Source organism: Bombina bombina, chromosome 4, assembly GCF_027579735.1.
Source record: "Bombina bombina isolate aBomBom1 chromosome 4, aBomBom1.pri, whole genome shotgun sequence".
In the NCBI taxonomy this organism is placed as follows: Eukaryota; Metazoa; Chordata; class Amphibia; order Anura; family Bombinatoridae; genus Bombina; species Bombina bombina.
In genome coordinates this window covers 994,074,351-994,099,611 of record NC_069502.1, presented here as the reverse complement: position 1 = coordinate 994,099,611, position 25,261 = coordinate 994,074,351, and the positions used below count along the sequence as shown (strand labels likewise).

Sequence of the window (25,261 nt, the reverse complement as noted above, 5' to 3'; positions counted from 1 at the left end):
GGTTTGTAGAAGTTAGGATTAAGGTCTTTTTCTCAACTCTGTTCACGTTATAACATTTTTGCTGTGAAGAAGAGGCATGTGATCTCTGCTGAGTCAAATTCAGTTTTGAGAACTGCAAAAGTAAACCAAGCATCTCTGATAATATCTTGTAGGCAGAGAAACTGCCCAATAATCTTACAAAAACCTCTGGAAGAGCATGACATTGTGAACGGATTAATGGAATTTATTTACCAAAGAAATTAAACATATACAGCCTTATTCTACATAATTAAAAAACTAATATTTCTCCAACATAGGTGTGTCCGGTCCACGGCGTCATCCTTACTTGTGGGATATTCTCTTCCCCAACAGGAAATGGCAAAGAGCCCAGCAAAGCTGGTCACATGATCCCTCCTAGGCTCCGCCTACCCCAGTCATTCTCTTTGCCGTTGTACAGGCAACATCTCCACGGAGATGGCTTAGAGTTTTTTAGTGTTTAACTGTAGTTTTTCATTATTCAATCAAGAGTTTGTTATTTTCAAATAGTGCTGGTACGTACTATTTACTCAGAAACAGAAAAGAGATGAAGAATTCTGTTTGTATGAGGAAAATGATTTTAGCAACCGTAACTAAAATCCATGGCTGTTCCACACAGGACTGTTGAGAGCAATTAACTTCAGTTGGGGGAACAGTGTGCAGTCTCTTACTGCTTGAGGTATGACACATTCTAACAAGACGATGTAATGCTGGAAGCTGTCATTTTCCCTATGGGATCCGGTAAGCCATGTTTATTACGATTGTAAATAAGGGCTTCACAAGGGCTTATTTAAACTGTAGACTTTTTCTGGGCTAAATCGATTGATTATTAACACATATTTAGCCTTGAGGAATCATTTTATATGGGTATTTTGATATAATAATATCGGCAGGCACTGTTTTAGACACCTTATTCTTTAGGGGCTTTCCCAAAGCATAGGCAGAGTCTCATTTTCGCGCCGGTGTTGCGCACTTGTTTTTGAGAGGCATGGCATGCAGTCGCATGTGAGAGGAGCTCTGATACTTATAAAAGACTTCTGAAGGCGTCATTTGGTATCGTATTCCCCTTTGGGTTTGGTTGGGTCTCAGCAAAGCAGATACCAGGGACTGTAAAGGGGTTTAAAGCTTAAAACGGCTCCGGTTCCGTTATTTTAAGGGTTAAAGCTTCCAAAATTGGTGTGCAATATTTTCAAAGCTTTAAGACGCTGTGGTGAAAATTTGGTGAATTTTGAACAATTCCTTCATGTTTTTTCGCAATTGCAGTAATAAAGTGTGTTCAGTTTAAAATTTAAAGTGACAGTAACGGTTTTATTTTAAAACGTTTTTTGTACTTTCTGTTCAAGTTTATGCCTGTTTAACATGTCTGAACTACCAGATAGACTGTGTTCTGAATGTGGGGAAGCCAGAATTCCTATTCATTTAAATAAATGTGATTTATGTGATAATGACAATGATGCCCAAGATGATTCCTCAAGTGAGGGGAGTAAGCATGGTACTGCATCATTCCCTCCTTCGTCTACACGAGTCTTGCCCACTCAGGAGGCCCCTAGTACATCTAGCGCGCCAATACTCCTTACTATGCAACAATTAACGGCTGTAATGGATAATTCTGTCAAAAACATTTTAGCCAAAATGAACCCTTGTCAGCGTAAGCGTGGCTGCTCTGTTTTAGTTACTGAAGAGCATGACGACGCTGATATTAATATCTCTGAAGGGCCCCTAACCCAATCTGAGGGGGCCAGGGAGGTTTTGTCTGAGGGAGAAATTACTGATTTAGGGAACATTTCTCAGCAGGCTGAATCTGATGTGATTACATTTAAATTTAAATTGGAACATCTCCGCATTTTGCTTAAGGAGGTATTATCCACTCTGGATGATTGTGAAAATTTAGTCATCCCAGAGAAACTATGTAAAATGGACAAGTTCCTAGAGGTGCCGGGGCTCCCAGAAGCTTTTCCTATACCCAAGCGGGTGGCGGACATTGTTAATAAAGAATGGGAAAGGCCCGGTATTCCTTTCGTCCCTCCCCCCATATTTAAAAAATTGTTTCCTATGGTCGACCCCAGAAAGGACTTATGGCAGTCAGTCCCCAAGGTCGAGGGAGCGGTTTCTACTTTAAACAAACGCACCACTATTCCCATAGAGGATAGTGGTGCGTTCAAAGATCCTATGGATAAAAAATTAGAAGGTTTGCTTAAAAAGATGTTTGTTCAGCAGGGTTACCTTCTACAACCCATTTCATGCATTGTCCCTGTCACTACTGCCGCATATTTCTGGTTTGATGAACTGCTTAAGGTGCTCGATAGTGACTCTCCTCCTTATGAGGAGATTATGGACAGAATCAATGCTCTCAAATTGGCTAATTCTTTCACTCTAGACGCCTCTTTGCAATTGGCTAAGTTAGCGGCTAAGAACTCTGGGTTTGCTATTGTGGCGCGCAGAGCGCTTTGGTTGAAATCTTGGTCGGCTGATGCGTCTTCCAAGAACAAGCTACTAAACATTCCTTTCAAGGGGAAAACGTTGTTTGGTCCTGACTTGAAAGAGATTATCTCTGATATCACTGGGGGTAAGGGCCACGCCCTTCCTCAGGATCGGCCTTTCAAGGCAAAAAATAGACCTAATTTTCGTCCCTTTCGTAAAAACGGACCAGCCCAAGGTGCTACGTCCTCTAAGCAAGAGGGTAATACTTCTCAGGCCAAGCCAGCTTGGAGACCAATGCAAGGCTGGAACAAGGGAAAGCAGGCCAAGAAACCTGCCACTGCTACCAAGACAGCATGAAATATTGGCCCCCGATCCGGGACCGGATCTGGTGGGGGGCAGACTCTCTCTCTTCGCTCAGGCTTGGGCAAGAGATGTTCTGGATCCTTGGGCGCTAGAAATAGTCTCCCAGGGTTATCTTCTGGAATTCAAGGGACTTCCCCCAAGGGGGAGGTTCCACAGGTCGCAGTTGTCTTCAGACCACATAAAAAGACAGGCGTTCTTACATTGTGTAGAAGACCTGTTAAAAATGGGAGTGATTCATCCTGTTCCATTAAGAGAACAGGGGATGGGGTTCTACTCCAATCTGTTCATAGTTCCCAAAAAAGAGGGAACGTTCAGACCAATCCTAGATCTCAAGATCTTAAACAAATTTCTCAAGGTCCCATCGTTCAAGATGGAAACCATTCGAACTATCCTTCCTTCCATCCAGGAAGGTCAATTCATGACCACGGTGGATTTAAAGGATGCGTATCTACATATTCCTATCCACAAGGAACATCATCGGTTCCTAAGGTTTGCATTCCTGGACAAACATTACCAGTTCGTGGCGCTTCCTTTCGGATTAGCCACTGCTCCAAGGATTTTCACAAAGGTACTAGGGTCCCTTCTAGCGGTGCTAAGACCAAGGGGCATTGCAGTAGTACCTTACCTGGACGACATTCTGATTCAAGCGTCGTCCCTTCCTCAAGCAAAGGCTCACACGGACATTGTCCTGGCCTTTCTCAGATCTCACGGCTGGAAAGTGAACGTGGAAAAGAGTTCTCTATCCCCGTCAACAAGGGTTCCCTTCTTGGGAACAATTATAGACTCCTTAGAAATGAGGATCTTTCTAACAGAGGCCAGAAAAACAAAGCTTCTGGACTCTTGTCGGATACTTCATTCCGTTCCTCTTCCTTCCATAGCTCAGTGCATGGAAGTGATCGGGTTGATGGTGGCGGCGATGGACATAGTTCCTTTTGCGCGCATTCATCTAAGACCATTACAACTGTGCATGCTCAGTCAGTGGAATGGGGACTATACAGACTTGTCTCCGAAGATACAAGTAAATCAGAAGACCAGAGACTCACTCCGTTGGTGGCTGTCCCTGGACAATCTGTCTCAAGGGATGATGTTCCACAGACCAGAGTGGGTCATTGTCACGACCGACGCCAGTCTGATAGGCTGGGGCGCGGTCTGGGGATCCCTGAAAGCTCAGGGTCTTTGGTCTCGGGAAGAATCTCTTCTACCGATAAATATTCTGGAACTGAGAGCGATATTCAATGCTCTCCAGGCCTGGCCCCAGCTTGCGAGGACCAGGTTCATACGGTTTCAATCAGACAACATGACGACTGTTGCGTACATCAACCATCAGGGGGGAACAAGGAGTTCCCTAGCGATGGAAGAAGTAACCAAAATTATTCTTTGGGCGGAGTCTCACTCCTGCCACCTGTCTGCTATCCACATCCCAGGAGTGGAAAATTGGGAAGCGGATTTTCTGAGTCGGCAGACATTGCATCCGGGGGAGTGGGAACTCCATCCGGAAATCTTTGCCCAAGTCACTCACCTGTGGGGCATTCCAGACATGGATCTGATGGCCTCTCGTCAGAACTTCAAAGTTCCTTGCTACGGGGCCAGATCCAGGGATCCCAAGGCGGCTCTAGTGGATGCACTAGTAGCACCTTGGACCTTCAAACTAGCTTATGTGTTCCCGCCATTTCCTCTCATCCCCAGGCTGATAGCCAGGATCAAGCAGGAGAGGGCGTCGGTGATCTTGATAGCTCCTGCGTGGCCACGCAGGACTTGGTATGCAGATCTGGTGAATATGTCATCGGCTCCACCTTGGAAGCTACCTTTGAGACGAGACCTTCTTGTTCAGGGTCCGTTCGAACATCCGAATCTGGTTTCACTCCAGCTGACTGCTTGGAGATTGAACGCTTGATTTTATCGAAGCGAGGATTCTCAGATTCTGTTATCGATACTCTTGTTCAGGCCAGAAAGCCTGTGACTAGAAAGATTTACCACAAAATTTGGAAAAAATATATCTGTTGGTGTGAATCTAAAGGATTCCCTTGGGACAAGGTTAAGATTCCTAGGATTCTATCCTTCCTTCAAGAAGGATTGGAAAAAGGATTATCTGCAAGTTCCCTGAAGGGACAGATTTCTGCCTTGTCGGTATTACTTCACAAAAAGCTGGCAGCTGTGCCAGATGTTCAAGCCTTTGTTCAGGCTCTGGTTAGAATCAAGCCTGTTTACAAACCTTTGACTCCTCCTTGGAGTCTCAATTTAGTTCTTTCAGTTCTTCAGGGGGTTCCATTTGAACCCTTACATTCCGTTGATATTAAGTTATTATCTTGGAAAGTTTTGTTTTTAGTTGCGATTTCTTCTGCTAGAAGAGTCTCAGAATTATCTGCTCTGCAGTGTTCTCCTCCTTATCTGGTGTTCCATGCAGATAAGGTGGTTTTACGTACTAAACCTGGTTTTCTTCCAAAAGTTGTTTCTAACAAAAACATTAACCAGGAGATTATCGTACCTTCTCTGTGTCCAAAACCAGTTTCAAAGAAGGAACGTTTGTTGCACAATTTGGATGTTGTTCGCGCTCTAAAATTCTATTTAGATGCTACAAAGGATTTTAGACAAACATCTTCCTTGTTTGTTGTTTATTCAGGTAAAAGGAGAGGTCAAAAAGCAACTTCTACCTCTCTCTCTTTTTGGATTAAAAGCATCATCAGATTGGCTTACGAGACTGCCGGACGGCAGCCTCCCGAAAGAATCACAGCTCATTCCACTAGGGCTGTGGCTTCCACATGGGCCTTCAAGAACGAGGCTTCTGTTGATCAGATATGTAGGGCAGCGACTTGGTCTTCACTGCACACTTTTACCAAATTTTACAAGTTTGATACTTTTGCTTCTTCTGAGGCTATTTTTGGGAGAAAGGTTTTGCAAGCCGTGGTGCCTTCCATTTAGGTGACCTGATTTGCTCCCTCCCTTCATCCGTGTCCTAAAGCTTTGGTATTGGTTCCCACAAGTAAGGATGACGCCGTGGACCGGACACACCTATGTTGGAGAAAACAGAATTTATGTTTACCTGATAAATTTCTTTCTCCAACGGTGTGTCCGGTCCACGGCCCGCCCTGGTTTTTTTAATCAGGTCTGATATTTTATTTTCTTTAACTACAGTCACCACGGTACCATATGGTTTCTCCTATGCAAATATTCCTCCTTAACGTCGGTCGAATGACTGGGGTAGGCGGAGCCTAGGAGGGATCATGTGACCAGCTTTGCTGGGCTCTTTGCCATTTCCTGTTGGGGAAGAGAATATCCCACAAGTAAGGATGACGCCGTGGACCGGACACACCGTTGGAGAAAGAAATTTATCAGGTAAACATAAATTCTGTTTTTCCTCAAAAAAACATTTTATTTTAAAAAATCAGATTTAAATCTGATTTAAATAAAAATAAATCAGATTTAAATAAAAAAAATCTGATTTGTTTGATTTTTTTTTTTTAAAAATCATTGATTTTTATCCACCCTGTCTCACAGTCTAGGTATCCAGAAGCTCCAAATGCAATGAAGGTCTCAAGTTTTATTGTAAATGGAGAAGTGGGGGGAAGGGGGACATTTTTCAGTGGGGGGGAGGTTTATCAACTGAAGAGACTAGCTAGTAAAGGAAGAGAGCGTAAAATGTAGACTAAAATATGTAGTATTCATTCTCGGTCTACTTATATAGGCTTGTTTTAGGGGGTAGAGAGAGCATTGTATGGAATAAGGTATGTTGCATTATGCATATACATAAATGGGGATGGCTCTTATGCCATAGAATGCATTGCTTGTATTATAGAACCCAAAAGCCCATACAGAGTTATTGAGATAAAAGCATCTTACTTTGGTATACAGGCCTAAAATTGAAAGATAACCTATATTGTATAGCAGACTAGGATAATCACATAGTGGATAAGTGTAGCTGTAGATGATATTCAGCGGGTAAGCACCGCTTCTAGAAATGTGATGTAATTAAATCGAATTTTGAATGAGATATAGAATAGCTCTCTGTCAACTTACATAAGCAGAGTTTAGAGTGTGAGGAAATAAGGAGAGGGCGGAAGGACAGAGCCTTCCAATATAACAGGGCGAAGCAATGGCGGAAGTGAGAGAGGGGGGGGGGGGGGGTCACGTATAAATGTTAGAGGAATGGGTATGTCTGGGGCTAGGCATCTGTAAAAAGGCAAGGACACAGAAAATCATCTACACCAGCGCTCTACAATGTGTTGTCTGGACTATAACCTCAGTAGGAGCAAGGGTATTGCAAGTAGTTATATGCTATAATAGGTTAGAACTCATAAGAGATCGTAAAACAATGATAGTGACATTTAGAGCGTGGCATGCATCTAAATATAACCAATTTCATCATATGGAAAGTTGGCTCTTAGGGCTTGTTTGCAATGTGAGATGTAGTGGGCAGGTAACTTATTCATTGTGTAGTATATCAGTAGCTTCACTAAATTGGTACCTCAGGGCTATTAGGATGTCTTTTTCTGTGGGTACAAGCTTCAATGTTTCATAAGGAATGGATCCCCATGAGTATTTAAAGGAGCCTTAAAGTTCCTGACCAAAGTAGCGACATAGAACATGTATGTGCTAAGACTGTCTAGTCTGTCTCGGCCCCAGACAGCCACCTACCTCACATATCACATATAGTAAGCTAAAGCCCCCAGGTGAATTGATGGAGTAATCCAATGAGGATTTGTCCTATAGTGCCCTATTAATATATCTGTAACAGCTGATGAGGGGTGGGAGAATTTAAGAATGTACCTAAGTTGTCTTAAAGGGACAGTATACACTCATTTTCATATAACTGCATGTAATAGACACTACTATAAATAATAAGATGCACAGATACTGATATAAAAATCCAGTATAAAACTGTTTAAAAACTTACTTAATAGCTTTCAGTTTGGCTCTGTTGAAAAGGTAGATGGAAAGCCCACTGCAAGTGGCAAATAAGACACTCCCCCCCCCCTTCTTTTGCATATGAATAGACCCTTTACACCAGGGGTGTCCAAACTTTGCTCTCCAGAGGTTTTGGAACTACATTTCCAATGATGCTCAGCCAGCATTTTATCTAGCTGAGCATCATGGGAAATGTAGTTCCAAAACCTCTGGAGAGCAAAGTTTGGGGTGTCCAAACTTTGCTCTCCAGAGGTTTTGGAACTACATTTCCGATGATGCTCAGCCAGCATTTTATCTAGCTGAGCATCATGGGAAATGTAGTTCCAAAACCTCTGGAGAGCAAAGTTTGGACATCCCTGCAAACAGGAGCAAGCTGGAGAAGGTAGCTGACAGTATTCACATAAAACTTTGGGGCTTGGTTAGGAGTCTGAAAATCAGAGCAATGTTATTTAAAAATAAGCAAAATTATACATTTAAAAAAAAAAAAAACTATCGGCTTTATAAATCATCTACAAAACATTTATGCAAAGAAAAAATGTGTATAATGGCCCTTTAAGTTAAGAAGACCTATCTGAGAGAGACTATTTACACATACAAATCAACTAAAGTGCCTCAGTTGCAAGTATATAGAGACACATAGTAAATGCCAAATTTTGATAGGAGGACCATATGAAACCTTGTCCTCAAACCATTTAGCAATTTGGCACATAAGAGTAGGTAGCAATAACCAATACATCTATGACAGTAATAGTGTGCTAAATATCTCCTGAGGTGAAGAACAGGCAAGCATAGTGAGAACACAACATAAACAAATATGACAAATATTACTTAAAGGGACATGACACCCACATTTTTTCTTTCATGATTTAGAAAGAGAATGCGATTTTAAACATCTTTCTAATTTACTTATATTATCTAATTTGTTTTATTCTCTTGATATTCTTTGCTGAAAAGCATATCTAGATATGCTCAGCAGCTGCTGATTGGTTGCTGCACATAGAAGCCTCATGTGATTGGCCCACCATGTGCATTGCTTTTTCTTCAACTAAGGATATCTAAAAAATGAAGCAAAATAAATATTAGAAGTAAATTGTAATGTTGTTTAAATTTCTATTCTCTATCTGAATCATGAAAGAAAGATTTTGGGTTTAGTGGCCCTTTAATACTATTCTTATGATCTTTTATACAACCAGTAGTAAAGCCCTGACTTATCCGTTGTAGATTCTATTTCTGGTTAAATTTGCAAGTGATTATTGGAAAGGTTGGCTAACAACCAAAAAACAATGAAGAGGAAGTAGATTCATACTCTCACAAATAAAATGATATGCATAAAAAACATTAGTGACATTAACCCCTGATGATTTATTATATATAGATAGATAGATATAGATATATATAGATATATATAGATATAGATATATACATACATACATAAATTACACACACACATACATACATACACACACACACACACACACACACACACACACACTGGCAAGATATCCTGTGTCATAGGCAGCCGCTATGAGGCTATTAAATTGTGAAGCTTCAAACACACTGACAAACCATTAAGGAAACTGTAGTGCATTGTCTAACATAATAAAAATGAGAAAAATATTGAAGGAACAGCAGTACTAAATTATGTGAGTTCAATATAGGATTTAGTTATCCCATATGCATTAAGAAGTTATGTTCATTTACCCTATGCCACAAACTAGGGACTTAGGTGTAAGTTCAAGCTCTGTATCCCGTCTGGCCTCCTCTGTAATGGTCTGAGGTGGTAAAGAGCAATAGCCTGTAGCCAAGACAAGGGTGTAGGAAATGTCTGGGAGATACCGGGGTGACCTCATTAAATGCAGCTCTGACAACTCTCGTGTAAATGCCGGTATCCTGTGCTTATAAGGGAAAGGCATAGATGGTGCAGAGCTGAACAGGCTGAGAACCATCTGGTAGCTTCAACTTGCAGTTAGGCTGTCTGACAAACATAGAATGTACAGTACCTTCCTGTCAACTGAAGGTAGTTGAGAATAGCTCTCACAGCTCCACCAGCTCATGAAATAGCCACAATCCCTTTCTCCTGCCCCCTCGCCACCATAGCAGCTGGCCTCTCACAACCAGCTTGAAAGGAGACTTCCTGTCTCGGCATTCGGACTAAGGATACGGATGAATCTTCAGTATTGCGAAGTGCCGAGGACTCAGTAGGTAATTCAAGTGAAAGAATTTCACCATCTTTAGCATTATAAACGTGATCGTGTGCATCATAGCAGTTGGAAATATGCTGAGATAGCTGGGTGAAGTGATCATCCATTTTATCACTCAGGTTTTTTATGAGCAGAAGTAATGTGGTCTCCATGTCTTACTTATAAGATATTGCAGTGGTTGGTGGAGGGGGGAGGTGGTAGGTGCTTTAATGAGTTTGTGCTTACTGCTTTGCGTACTTGGAGTAGATTACACCATGTGGCTCTTGGTTGTAGGCTGTTTAGGCCCTTGGCAGTTAGATCTGTTTAGAGGGAGATTTCCGTCCGCAGCTTCATTATATTCTCTCCTGCTGCTGTCAGTAGGTGTTGTTGGCGTTAGATGTATGTTTTAGGGCTTCATACCTGGCAATTTGTCACTCTTCTGAGCTTCTTGACACGGAGCTCTAGTATTTTGCGGCCATACTCATCCGTGGCTGGCTCCGCCCCTCTCCAAACTGTCCCATTTTAAAGATGCAAATAATCCAAACTATTTCAAAATCCAAACCTTTTTTGGTTTAAAGCCGTTTGGATAAAGGGTTTTCTACTAGTATTTAGTTATCTGAGTTTTTACTTTTAAAGGGATATGAAACAAACTTTTTCTTTCATGTTTCAAATAGAGCATACAATTTCCTTCTAAATACAGGGAGAGTCCACAGCTGCATTCCTTGTGGGAAATACTGAACCTGGCCACCAGGAGGAGGTCACAGTTTCCATTTCCTATTCCTGACCGAGTGACTACGGAGAGGAGCGAGTTCTCTCTACACTGGGTCATAGAAGGTGGTGAGTGACCCAGCCATGGGTTGTATAGGTGCCGTTTTTTTTTAAAATTTATATAAAAGTTACCTAGTTATGGAGGATTCTGATGTTTTAGAGGATGAGACCTCTATGAAAAAATTCGATACCTGTGTATATTGTGAGGAGGCCCGGGTAATCCAGCCCTGTCAATTATGTTCCATATGCCGCAACAGGGTGTTGTTCATCATCCAATGTTGAGATGTTAGATGCCACTGAGCCTTCCGTCTCTGAGGACTCTTTGTCCCGTACGGTGTGTCCCCTGCATTAATCTGATCCTACACATGCAGCTTCCCCTTGTACCTCTAATCCTCTTCCTGGAGGGGGCCTTTTTCCATCAGACGTTACTGCCCTTTTCTGTATAGTGATGTCTGCGGCCTTGGCCGTTTTGCCTTGTAAGGCTACATGCAAACGAAGGGTTAATCCATGCACTCCTGCCCAGGGAGCATCATGTAAATTTACGGTTTTATCTGATCAGTCATCTGAGGATGCGGTTCTCTCTGAGGCTTCAGAGTACGGACCTTCTGGGTCCGAGGATTTCTCCTTTAGATTTAAGGTAGCATGCCTGCGCTTCCTTTTAAGAGAAGTTTTGACGATATTAGAGATTCCTAGTACTGATCTGCCAGTCGAATCTCAGAGCCCTGAATAAGAGGACACATTTGATTAAAGGGACACTGAACCCACATTTTTTTCTTTTGTGATTCAGATAGAGCATGCAATTATAAGCAACTTTAATTTACTCCTATTATCAAATGTACTTCATTCTCTTGTTTTTTTTATTTGAAAAGCAAGAATAAGTTTAGAAGCTGGCCCATTTTTTATGAACAACCTGGGTTGTTGCTGATTAATGGATAAATTGATCCACCAATAAACAAGTGCTGTCCAGGGTACTGGACTTACTTTTTCAAATAAAGATGGCAAGAGAACGAAGAAAAATGAATAGGAGTTCATTAGAAAGTTGCTTAAAATTGCATGCTCTATCTGAATCACGAAAGAAAAAATTTGGGTTCAGTATCCCTTTAAGGTGGGGAGGGATAGAGATCCTTTTCCCTTTAGTCTATATTTAGTTTTTTATTAAGATTCCCAGTTCCGGGCTCTTTAGGGGGTTGGGTTGTTGCCCATCCCTACTTGGCTAACACTTTTTGTGCGCTTGCATATCGTTTTTACTATTCCATTTGGGGATAGTTTAATCTTAGAGCTCTGGATTATTAGAGGAAACTCTCTTTATGAGGATATTTCCTCACGTGGAATATTTGTATACTGTCAAATTGGAGACTTCCTATTGAAGCATCTGTCTTGATTCGAGGTGAGGTTCCCTCGATAATTTCCAGAAAGAATTAAGACATTGGAGCTTATAATTCTTTATCTGTGACTTTCACAGTTTTCTAGTTCCAATGGTAGGGCTTCCAGTTTTTCTGTTTACGCCTTGATTCGCTCTGACAGATATGGCTTTGGAATCTAATTTAATCTTATTTATTTTCATTCCGCTATTCTGCAGTTTTCCGTTTGGAAGAGACAAATTTTTGTTGTTTTATTCTTTCCTTGCGGTTAAAACCCAGCATCATAGACCTCCACTAAGCCTGAGCAATCCAAGTGTTTGTTTTTTTGGAAGATGACTCAGTCCTGGAATAAGTCCAAGCAGAGCAGAGGCCCCCCAAACCTAGGTTGGCAGAAGGGACCAGTCCCGGGTCCTATCTTGTATCGCGTTAGGGACAGTCTATTGCTCCTTTCAGTGGCTTGTTTCAGGGATGTACAGGTCCCATGGCTTTTGGAGGTCATAGTTGGGCTTCGATTCTCAGCCTCCCAGGACTCTTTCCTTCTCTTGACCCCGTCTTCCAGACAGAGAGAGTGGAACCTCTTAAGGTGGGTGCCAGTTTTGTTCTCCTTTGGAGTCATTGTCCCGGTGAGGTTTGAGATATTATTCAAACCGTTTTAGTTCATGGTCACACAAGGGGGGGGGGGGGGGACTCCCATCCTATTTGGGCCCTAAAGTACTTAAGAAAACATATCATGTCTCCTAGTTCCGGAAGGAGACTATATGGTCCACTCAACCCTTGGTACGGGAAGATCAGTGCAGGACCACTGTTGAGGAAGGATATGTTGCTTTTCATTCCTCCACAGGGAACATTCCGGTTCCTAAGGTTAATGTTTCTGGACAGACTCGCTTCTAGGAGTCCAGGGATTCTTTGGCAGTGCCAGTCTCCAGATCTAGCGGTAGCTTCTCTTGTCTAGACGATTCTGGTTCAAATTGCCTTTGTCTCGTCTGATAGAGACCGCTAGGGTTTTCATCTGTCTTGCCCGTTCCTCAGGGATAGAATACTTGACCAGAGTTTTTCTGGTGTATGGCTCCAGGGTAAGTTCCTGGATGCTATTTTAGTCTTCATAGACATAACGACTCTTCTATCGGACTTGTGAAGTTCTAAGTTAGCTTCACCAGGTCGTGCCCTCCAGACCTCCTTCAGGCACCGCTAGCTCTGGTGGTGGTGGTATGGATGTGTCATGTGGTCCACAGGCGAAGCTAATGTATACATTAGTGGTGCCTTGGAGGTTTATTACCATTTTTCCTTTTTTTTTCTGCCATATCACGTCTCCCTCGAGTGTCTAACCTAGCAGGAGCAAGCGTCGGTGATGCTGATTGCTCCGTCGCAAAGATCGTGGTTCGCGGTTTAGTGGTGATGTCTTCCCCTCCATGAGTGTTGCCTTGTCGCCGGGATCTTTAGGAACAGAGCTCCTTTGCTTCATCAGACCTTAATTTTCTGAGGCTGACTGCGTGGAGATTGACGCTTAGTCTTAGCCAGGAGAGGGTTTCTGAGAGATTATGACCCTCTCCCTCCAGTGCGTAGTTTGGGCCTCGTCAATGGAGGACCCCCTTCTGTGAAGAGCATGTTCGTCCTAGCACACTATCAAGTCTGCCATGCTTCTTTCCTTTCCTCCAGGATGATCTGGAGAAGGGCCTCTTAGCTGGTTCCTTGTTCTGACAGTTTGGCCCTATCTGTTTTACTGAGCTTCTGGATGTACAGTTTCCGTTTCTTTTTGTTGGGGTTCTGTCTACGATCGGCCGGGAACGATATGATGCTCCTCCATGAAGCTTATATCTTGTTCTACCGGCTGCATCGGGCTAATTTTGAATCTATGCATGAGGTCAACATTAAAGGGACAGTCAAGTCCAAAAAAAACTTTTTTTTTTCAAATAGGGCATGTAATTTTAAACAACTTTCCAATTTACGTTTATGAACAATTTTGCTTTGTTCTCTTGGTATTCTAGTTGAGAGCAAACCTATGAAGGCTCATATGATTTCTAAGCCCTTGAAGGCCGCCTCTAATCACATGCTTTTGTATTTGCTTTTCACAACAGGGGAGAGTAGTTCAGGTAAACCATATAGATAACATTGTGATCATGCCCGTGGCTAGTGGCAGACACTGCACTAATTGGCTAAAATGCAAGTCAATAGATAATAACTAAGTCATGTGATTAGGGGCAGTCAGAAGATGCTTAGATACAAGATAGTCACAGCAGTAAAAAGTGTATTAATATAACAGTGTTGGTTATGCAAAACTGGGGAATGGGTAATAAAGGGATTATCTATCTTTTTAACCCCTTAACGACTGAGGACGTGCAGGGTACGTCCTCAGAAAAAAGGCAGTTAACGCCTGAGAACGTACCCTGCACGTCCTCAGTGTGGAAAGCAGCTGGAAGCGATCCTGCTCGCTTCCAGATGCTTTCCGGTTATTGCAGTGATGCCTCGATATGGAGGCATCCTGCAATAACCTTTGTAAGCCATCCGGTGCAGAGAGAGCCACTCTGTGGCCCTCTCTGCACCGGAGATCGGTGGCTTACTGCGTTGGTGGGTGGGAGCCGGACTGGGAGGCGGGTGGCGGCCATCGATGGCCCTGGCGATGTGAAGGGGGGTGGGATCGTGGGCGGGGGGGCTGGGGGCGCGCATGGGCGCGCGCGTTCACGGGAGGGTGGGGGCGGGCGGGCGCGTGCACGGGGAGGGAGCGGGTGGGAACCGCTACACTACAGAAAATGCTAAAATAAAAAATGTTAAAAAAAAATGTCAAAAAAAAAATGATCAGCAAAGTGGTGGGGGTTTGTCTGTGTGTGTGGGGGGGGGGAAGCTACACTACAGAAAAATAAAAACAATAAAAAAAAAGCACTTTTTATTGCAAACTGGGTACTGGCAGACAGCTGCCAGTACCCAAGATGGCCCCCAATAAGGCAGAGGGGAGGGTTAGAGAGCGGTTTGGGGGGGGATCAGGGAGGTTGGGGGCTAAGGGGGGGATCCTACACAGTAGCATATGTAAATATGCTAACAATTTTTTTATTTTTTTTTTAAACCCTTTTATTTTAGTACTGGCAGACTTTCTGCCAGTACTTAAGATGGCGGGGACAATTGTGGGGTGGGGGAGGGAAGGGAGCTGTTTGGGAGGGATCAGGGGGTGGGATGTGTCAGATGGGAGGCTGATCTCTACACTAAAGCTAAAATTAACCCTGCAAGCTCCCTACAAACTCCCTAATTAACCCCTTCACTGCTAGCCATAATACACGTGTGAGGCGCAGCAGGATTTAGCGGCCTTCTAATTACCAGAAAGCAACTCCAAAGTCATATATGTCTGCTATTTCAGAACCAAGGGGATCCCAGACAAGCATTTACAATGATTTGTGCCATAATTGCACAAGCTGCTTGTAAATGATTTCAGTGAGAAACCTAAAATTGTGAAAAATGTTATGTTTTTTTTAATTTGATCGCATTTGGCGTTGAAAGGGTGGCATGAAATATACCAAAATGTGCCTAGATCAATACTTGGGGTTGTCTACTACACTACACTAAAGCTAAAATTAACCCTACAAGCTCCCTAAAAGCTCCCTAATTAACCCCTTAACTGCTGGGCATAATACACTTGTGGTGCGCAGTGGCATTTAGCGGCCTTCTAATTACCAAAAAGCAACGCCAAAGCCATATATGTTTGCTATTTCTGAACAAAGGGGATCCCAGAGAAGAATTTACAACCATTTGTGCCATAATTGCACAAGTTGTTTGTAAATAATTTCAGTGAGAAATCGAAAGTTTGTGGAAAAAATGTGTGAAAAAGTGAACAATTTTTTGTATTTGATCGCATTTGGCGGTGAAATGGTGGTATGAAATATACCAAAATTGGCCTAGATCAATACTTTGGGATGTCTACTAAAAAAAAATATATACATGTCAAGGGATATTCAGGGATTCCTGAAAGATATTAGTGTTCTAATGTAACTAGCGCTAATTTTGGAAAAAAATGGTTTGGAAATAGCAAAGTGCTACTTGTATTTATGGACCTATAACTTGCAAAAAAAGCAAAGAACATGTAAACATTGGGTATTTCTAAACTCAGGACAAAATTTAGAAACTATTTAGCATGGGTGTTTTTTGGTGGTTTTAGATATGTAACAGATTTTGGGGGTCAAAGTTAGAAAAAGTGTGTTTTTTTTCCATTTTTCCTCATATTTTATCATTTTTTTTTATAGTAAATTATAAGATATGATGAAAATAATGGTATCTTTAGAAAGTCCATTTAATGGCGAGAAAAACGGTATATAATATGTGTGGGTACATTAAATGAGTAAGAAGAAAATTACAGCTAAACACAAACACCGCAGAAATGTAAAAATAGCCTTGGTCCCAAACGGACAGAAAATGAAAAAGTGCTGTGGTCATTAAGGGGTTAAACAACAATAATTCTGGTGTTGACTGTCCCTTTTAAGTTGTCATCTTGGAAGGTTCCTTTTGCCTTCTAAATATTGCTTCTGCATGCAGAAGTCTCAGACTGCGACCTTGCAATGCGACCCTCCTTACCTGGTGTTTCACGATAATAGGGCGGTTCTACAAACCTAGTTAGACTTGCCTCATAGGGTCGTGTCAAATCGCAATTTCAATAAAGAAATTGTGGTTCCTTTTTATGTCCTATTCCTTTTTCCTTGAATGGAAGTTCTCCAAATAAGATGGATTCATACCTTGATGATCTTCAGGCTACTTAGGCATAGACAGATTTTTTTTTCTCAGTTATCTGGGAATCGTAAGGTTCAGAAGGCTCTTTGTCTTCCTTATCTTTTAGTTGAAGAGTATCATCCGCTTGGCATATGAGACAGCAGGACACAAGGCTCCTCAGAGGATTACTGCTCATTCTACGAGAGCAGTGTCATCTTTTGGGCCATTTAAAATAGGGCCTCTATGGATCAGATTTGTAGGGCGGCTACCTGGGTCTCCTTACATTCTTTCTCCTAATTTTTATCACATTTTTTTTTGCTTCTGTGGAAGCAGTTTTCGGGAGAAAGGGTTTTGCAGGCTGGGGTGCCCTCAGATGGGGATTTCCTCTTTTTTTACCCTCCCGTTAGCAGTCAGTTCAGTGTCCTCTAGAGCTTGGGTATAATTTCCCACAAGTAAGGAATACAGCTGTGTACTCTCCCCTGTATTAACAAGGAAAACATAAATTATGCTTACCTGATAATTTCCTTCTGTACAGGTAGAGTCCACCGCTCCTGCCCGTGTTTTCCGATGGGCGGCCCTTAATTTTAACTTATTCTTCTGACACCTTTTTCACCCTGATATTTTTCCTACTGTTCCTTGTTCCCTCGGCATAATAATTGGGGGGGGTAAGGGAAGTGGGGGAGGTATTTAAGCCTTTGGCTTGGGTGTCTTTACCACCTCCTGGTGGCCAGGTTCAGTATTTCCCACAAGTAAGGAATGCAGCTGTGGACTCTCCCTGTACAGAAGGAAAGGAAATAGTCAGGTAGGCATAATTTATGTTTTTAACTTTCCAATGTACTTAATTTTCTTTATTCCTTTGGTATTGTTTGTTGAAGATGCAGTAGTGCACTAAGACCTAGCTGAACACATCGGATGAACCAATGACCAGGGGCATATACTTTATCTGCAGCCACCAATCTAGCAGCTAACTCACAGTAGTGCATTGCTGCTTCTGAGTCTACCTAGGTAGTATTTTCATCAAAGGATACCAAGAAAACAAAGCAAATTAAAGAATATAAATAAATTGGAAAGTTATTTAAAAATGTATGTTCTATATGAATTATGAATGAATGAAAATGTTTGGGTTTCATGTCCCTTTAATCATAAATTTGCAGGATCGATTACAATTCAATTTGTCTCACCTATTGCATAAATCAACATACATCACACTGCAATTTCAGGGCTGTTTCCTAGTATTCAACACAAATATGGAGTCTTACACCTGAGGTTTCAGGATTTAGATCCTCAGTCTTGTCTATACAGTTTTTTTATTGGTGAGTGGTATTTAGGGGTATGAGACAAGACAAATTTTAAGTACTTTATATATTTTGCAGTTGAAGAAAAAAAACATTTGAAATATATATTTTTTCTTTTTTTCTCTTGCAGTTTTTAAATGTTCCAATGTTTCGAAATGTTTCCTTAAAATGCCTGACTGAAATAGCCGGAGTCAGTGTAAGTCAGTATGAGGAGCAGTTTGTGACACTTTTCACTCTTACGATGATGCAGCTCAAACAGGTAACTTTAATTTCAAAACTGTAGCGCATATGCAGGCTATTAAATGTTTCCAAAAAATTGCTTAAATTAAAAATATCTTTTGGCTGTGGGATTAGTATGAAGATAGTATTTTGGGCTCATCTAAATTCAGATATTGTGTTTAGAAGAGATAAAGGTTTCCACACCACCATTAAAGGGATATGAAACAGTACTCATTTAGTAAAAATAAATATTCTAAATTGGAATAAACCTAAAAAGAAACAGATTGTGTAAAACAAACAGCAAATAAATTACATGAGCAAAACGAACACTTAGAAATTCTCAGTGTAGCAACTGCCCTCAGGGAAATAAGGGAGCTGATATGTTGGTAACTTATATTGCATTCTTTCTTCTGAGCATGGGCAAAACTGATTTTGTTTCTCTAGCTTTCTTTGAATAGTAAACCAGCTCATGTTACACTAGACGTTTATGACATCAAGCTAGATATGCCCCCTTGTTAGGGCTGTGGCAGGAAGTAATGGACACTGCACAAAAGAAGTAAAAAAAAAAAAAGGTAAAATCCTTTTAAAATGATGAATACATAATGCAATTATTTCTATTAAAGGGACAGTGTACTGTGAGATTGAGTTTCCCTTTGTTTTTCCGATGGCCTGTTATACCAGCAGCAGACTATAAAATGTATGAGAAATTGCTCAGGTTAATTTTGGTATATGTAATAGCTGGTTTTGTTCTTTGATACCACAACCTATAAGAATGGGCTAAGCTTGCAGAGAAATTAGATCTCCTTATTGTATCACTCTCTACACAGAAATGCTTTCTTATCTCATCTGTCTGTATACTATAGCCCAATACTCAACAATTGAACATTAACATTTAATTGCTTATCTCTCCTACCTCCCAGTAGAGGGGTAATTTTATTTATTTTTTCTGCTGGTTTTTGCTATTTCTATAGCAAATACTCAAGAATCAAAATGTTTGGTATAGGTGGGAATACCGCAGACAACAGCTATTTCAAATGCCTGAAATAACGGTAAAGGAGCTATTTGTACAATTTCTAATGCATCTCTGCAGGAAAAAAAGAATAACAAATTAAAGGGGAGAACATTTTACAATGTACTGTCCCTTTATGTATAACCTACTGCTTAGTGTTTTTTTATTTTTTTATTACAACAATGAAACCAGAGTAGTTTGTATCCCTTTAAGGAGTTGGTGGCCTATTTATTTTTATTTTGGGAGCTTTTGTTATTGATTTGCATTGTTTCTAATTTATTCTGTTTAGGTAAGTTATATGCACAATTTCTGAGGTGGTGTGTATTTATATGAGATCATAAAGATTATATTTATAGATAGTGTTTTTATACTAGATGATGCTTTCTTGTTTTATCATTGTAAATTTGTATGCTGTAGATACTCTGTGACATTTTCGCTGAAGTTAATATTTTAATTGCAAATGCCACAAAAATACACAGTAGTTAAACTTCTGACTTTACTGCTATCTTATGACATTTCATAATAGTTTTGTAAGCAAAATCATTTGTATTTTAGATGCTTCCATTGAACACGAATATACGACTTGCATATTCTAATGGAAAAGATGATGAACAGAATTTCATTCAGAATCTAAGTTTATTTCTCTGTACATTTCTTAAAGAACACGGACAACTCATAGAGAAAAGACTTAATTTAAGAGAAACTCTAATGGAGGTGGGTGAAGCTGAGTTGTGTTGTAATGTTTTTATAAGGGTTTTTAAAAAAAAAAGTTTCAATTTTACTTATCAAACAGAGCAATTTTGAGTTATGAGCTAATTTTATAGATAGCTAGAATATAGAGTTGTACAAACATTTTATGTAGTTTTGTTTTTGCAATGTTTGCATAAAAACCCTGTTTTAATCCTATAACATTATAGAATAAAACTTTAACTTTTTTCTTTCATAAGTTGAGAGTCCACAAGCTATTACTCCTGGAATTCAACTTCTGCTTACTGAGCTTTGAGGATCATTGCCGCCTCCTAGAGTACTGAAGCATTCTCAGCTCTCTTGGATTCCAGAGTTTTTTTTTTATTGGTCTCCATAGGAGGAAGATGAAGAATTGAGGTGCTCCAGATTCTTTGTTGATAGGGGTACTCATACTGATTTGAGGTCTTATATCCCCCTCAGTGAGCTGCTACTTGGTATAGAGGGGAGATTGGCTTATTGGTCAGTGATACAATTACACTCAGTGAAGGTGTTACAAGCCTGCCCCTGGTGTAGCCTGGCACCAGTTCCTTAGCCGCCTCCTGTTGGGCCGTCAATATACTCTACACAAAGATCCTCTGCTGTGACGTATACAGCACTGGATGGACTCCCTACTGGAAGCAGTCATTTCTGCAACTATAAAGCAAGGTCGAGTGGGTGCATATGAGAGTTGTGTGCAACCATTTTATGCACTCACATAGCCCGTCTATTACCAGGTACATCAATGTTGAGGTACATAGCCGTGGGACATATATTTACAACAGTCATATACCACCATTTGGTTAGACCAGCATTTCTAAACTGTGGTCCTCAAGTACCCTCAACAGGCCAGGTTTCATTATAGCTGAACTAGAACACTGGTGAAATAAGCTGATCAGTAACCATGGTTACTAACCTGCTCTCACCCCTCAGCTGATTATTTCACCTGTGCTTCTAGTTCAGCTATAATGAAAATCTGGCCTGTTAGGGGTACTTGAGGACTGCAGTTGAGAAACACTTGGTTAGACAGTTTTTTACACAAAAAAGAAAAATACACCTATAGGGAACACACTTATGCTGAGTAGTGGCGTTAAATAAATACACGCATTTAAAGACAAAATTAAAACTTTTAATAAACTATATAATTAAAATGGATATGTATAGACACACTCGATAAACATTTAAAAATAAATTACAAAAGTAGCAAGGACTGCAGGGGATTCTGGAATTATCAATCAAAAGTGATTGATAAATGAGAAAAAGATCCCATATCTGGACTAACGCACTCCTCCCCTTCAACAGAGTAATTGGCCTACAACTGCGGAGCCCATTGTAGCACACTTTCACCTAGATTACAAGTTGTGCGTAAAGGACTCAAACAAATGAGCGTTATCGCACTTTCCATAGCACTGCCATTACAAGTTACTGAAAAACCTCCTTGTGCTGTGCGTTATGGTGCGATAAGCTCCATACCGCACAAAAGCCAAGGGCTGAGTTTACGTGCTCGTGCACGCTTTCCACCATAGACATCAATGGGGAGAAAGTGTTAGAAAAAACTAACACCTGCGATTGCGGAATGGAGATCGCTGTTACACAACCCCATTGATGTCTATGGGGGAAATAAAGTAACATAAACCCCTCGTCTAAACACCCCTAATCCGCCGCCCCCAACATCGCTGACACTAAATAAAATGATTAACCCCTAAACCGCCGCCGACAGCTGCCCCTTCTCACATCGGTACTAATAAACTAAACCTACTAACCCCTAAACTGCCGGCCCCCCACATTGCAACACACTAAATTAAACTATTAACCCCTAAACCTAACACCCCCCTGATTTTAAATTAAACTTACAATATAACTAACTTTAAATAAATAAAAACTTACCTGTGAAATTAAAATAGTTTAAAACTATAAATTAAACTAACATTACTATTTTAATAAATAAAAACGAAAAATAAAAAAACCTAACATTACAAAAAAATAAACATTATCCAAAATAATAAAAATTACACCTAATCTATTAGTCCTATAAAAATAAAGCCACCCCAAAATAAAATGCCCCCTAACCTAACAAACAACCAATAGCCCTTAAAAGGGCCTTTTGTAGGGCATTGCCCTAAGTTAAACAGCTATTTTACCTACAAAAATTACAAAGTCCCCCCCAACCGTAAAACCCACCCAACCAACCCCCCAAAATAAAAAAACCTAAGTCTAAAAAAAAAAAACGAAGCTACCCATTCCCCATATAGGGGCATTTATATGGGCATTGCCCTTAAAAGGGCAGTCAGCTCTTTTACTGCCCATCCCTAATCTTAACAAAAAAACACTCCAAGAATAAAACCTAACAATAACCCCAGGAAATCTACTCACAGTTCCTGAAGTCTGGACATCCATCTAAATCCAGGCGTCAAGAAATCTTCAACCATCGCGGGGGCATCTTCATTCCGGAGGCTCGGAACATCTTTGCCGGCAGCGTGCAGGATCCTCTTAATATGGTCACCGCCGTACACTGAAGCTTGAATGCAAGGTACCCGTTTAAAAATGGGGTACCTTGCATTCCTATTGGCTGACATTTTCAAATCAGCCAATAGGATGAGAGCTACTGAAATCCTATTGGCTGATTTGAATAGGTTTTCAGGACAGTACATCAATAGGAAATTGGTATACTTTCATAGGCATTTTTTAGTAAGCTTTTATAAGCAGTTGTCTGCTCTTTGGTGCAACAATTTGAGCAAATTTCTGAAGACTTTGTAGATAAAGATTTTCAAAATTGTTTTAAAGTCGTCTAAGGCACCTATTTGTGTTTCATGGTGTAATATTTTCAACTAGATGTGAAGCATATACATCATATGGTGAACAGGTACTCACAAGTGTGATGGCACTCTTTGTGAAAAAGGTGCAAACAAGCAGGCTGACCTTTAGCAGCAGTCATTACGCTGGAAGGGCGATAGCTTGATGGTAACAGAGTGAGACAGATTTAATGTCCCCTTATCCGTGTAAGATAAGCTGTATGTCCTCCACAGGGGAGCAAGGTAGAACCTCCGGATATCGTGTCGGCTGCAGGGAGCTTGAGATAGAAGGACCAAGTGAAACCTGCGTATGTCGTCTCAGGTTCAGAGGCTAGCGGTATAAAAATACCCACAGACTGGCATTCTGATCACACACTATGCACCAGAGTCAGCAAGAGAGTCAAACGTTACCACATCATAACGGCCAGTCTGTGGGTATTTTTATACCGCTTGCCTCTGCACCTGAGACGACATACGGAGGTTTCACTTGGTCCTTCTGTCTCAAGCTCCCTGCAGCCGACACGATATTGGGAGGTTCTACCTTGCTCCCTGTGGAGGACATACAGCTTATCTTACACGGATAAGGGGACATTGCTTCTATTGTGGACATTCAATCTGTCTCACTCTGCTACCATCAAGATATCGCCCTTCCAGCGTACTGACTGCTGTTAAAGGTCAGCCTGCTCATTTGAACCTTTTTCACAAAGAGTGCCATCACACTTGTGAGTACCTGTTCACCATATGATGTATATGCTTCACATCTAGTTGAAAATATTACACCATGAGGCGCTTTCTTTCCGTTTATACTTTTTAGATTCACTGATTCACCATCGGCTTAAAGAAACATCTGCATCCACATGAACTTTTTTTTTTATTAATTTTTTTTCTTTTATTTGACATTGATTGCATCCACTGTTTTTTTTTCCACTTTTTTTGTTTGATATATTTTATTTTCACCTTTTTTCTGCAAGATTTTTATTGGCCTATCATACATTTTTTATTCATTGTTTGTCTTTGCACATTTGCATTTTTGCTTATCCTAATATTTATTGTTCACTAGAATATTCACTATTTGGCGCACCCTACCTTTTATGCTTTTTAGTATAATTTTCAAGAACCTATTTGTGTTGCCTTTTCAAGTAAGAATTAATTTGGACTTGGTCTTGTCATCTATCCATTGTGTCTGGAGAAAAAGGAGCTTTTATCCATCAGGACAAGAAGTCTAAGGGGAAAAATAGAACAAATAGTCATCTTTTCATTCCTTTTGTTAATAGTATCCCAAAAATTTCCTCTTCCTCACAATTACCTGAATTTTCCTGATCCTTCTCGAAGTTTAATATCCGTTGGAACAAGGCTAAGCAATCTTCGTCCTCTTCCAAACCAGGCATGAAGGGAAGGCCTCAATCCAGATTATTTTCTGGTAGTGGCAGTTTATGCCTTTCAAATCAGGGCAACTTGTGGAAGGTGTCTTTCACATTCGGGATCGGATAGTGTAGGGGGCAGACTGTCTGTCTTTTTTTTTTTTTTTCAGGCGCCTCGTTCACGGGCGTACAGGACCCGTAGGTGGTATCTCATAGATACAAGATAGGCTTAAAATCTGATCCGCCAAGGGGCAGATTCCTTCTCTCGACTGTCTACCAGACCAGAAAAGAGGGATGCCTTTCTAGGGTGTGTTAGGGATTTATCCTCCTTAGGAGTTGTCCTGGTGCCTATCGAAGAAAGAGGTTTGGGGTTTTATTCAAACCTTTTCGTGGTCCCAAAGGAGGCAACTTTCCGCCCAATTCTGGACCTAAAGTGCTTAAAAAAAATTCTGTGTCCCTTCCTTCAAGATGGAGACGATAAGGTCCTTCCTATAATTCAGGAAGGCCAGTTTATGACCACAATAGATCTGAAGGACGCTTACCTTCATGTACCAATTCATGTTCCTGAGGTTTGCATTCCTAGACCAGCACTTATAGTTCATTGCCCTTCGGTTTGGCGTAGCTACTGCTCCAAGGATCTTTACAAAGGTTCTGTGGGCTCTTCTAGCCGTTGCCAGAACTCAGGGAATTGCAGTAGCCCCATACTTGGATAATATTGTAGTGCAAGCACCATCCTTTCGTCTTGCAGAAAAATTCTCGGAGTCCCTTCTCAGTCTTCTTCGATCACATGGATGGAAGATAAACTTGGAAAAGAGTTCTGTTATCCCAAGTACCAGGGTGAAATTCCTGGGTTTTATAATAGACTCCATATCCATGAGTATATTTCTAACAGACCAGAGACGTTGCAAGCTAACTTCGGCATGTCTTGGCAATCCGGACCTCTTTGAGTCCCTCTGTAGCTCAGTGTATGGATGTGATTGGTCTCATGGTGTCCTGCATGGACATCATTCCTTTTGCCAGGTTCTGTCTCAGACCTTTACAACTGTGCATGCTGAGGCAGTGGATCATTCAGATCTCTCAACAGATTTTATTAGGACAGCCGGTCGAGAGAATCGCTCTTGGTGGCTCTGTCCAGATCATCTGTCCCGTGGGACATGCTTCTTTAG

The 25,261-nt window shown here is 41.0% G+C and overlaps 1 protein-coding gene across 1 annotated transcript in view; it reads left to right on the top strand.

The window, feature by feature from the left end:
• The window catches only part of XPO1 (exportin 1), a 443,161-nt gene that overhangs the window by 295,168 nt on the left and 122,732 nt on the right, over positions 1-25,261 (top strand). Inside the window, exons 10-11 of the mRNA XM_053712052.1 lie at positions 18,122-18,250; positions 19,775-19,933. Of these exons, the coding sequence (XP_053568027.1) occupies positions 18,122-18,250; positions 19,775-19,933 (288 nt within the window). The remainder of the gene's footprint in view (positions 1-18,121; positions 18,251-19,774; positions 19,934-25,261) is intronic.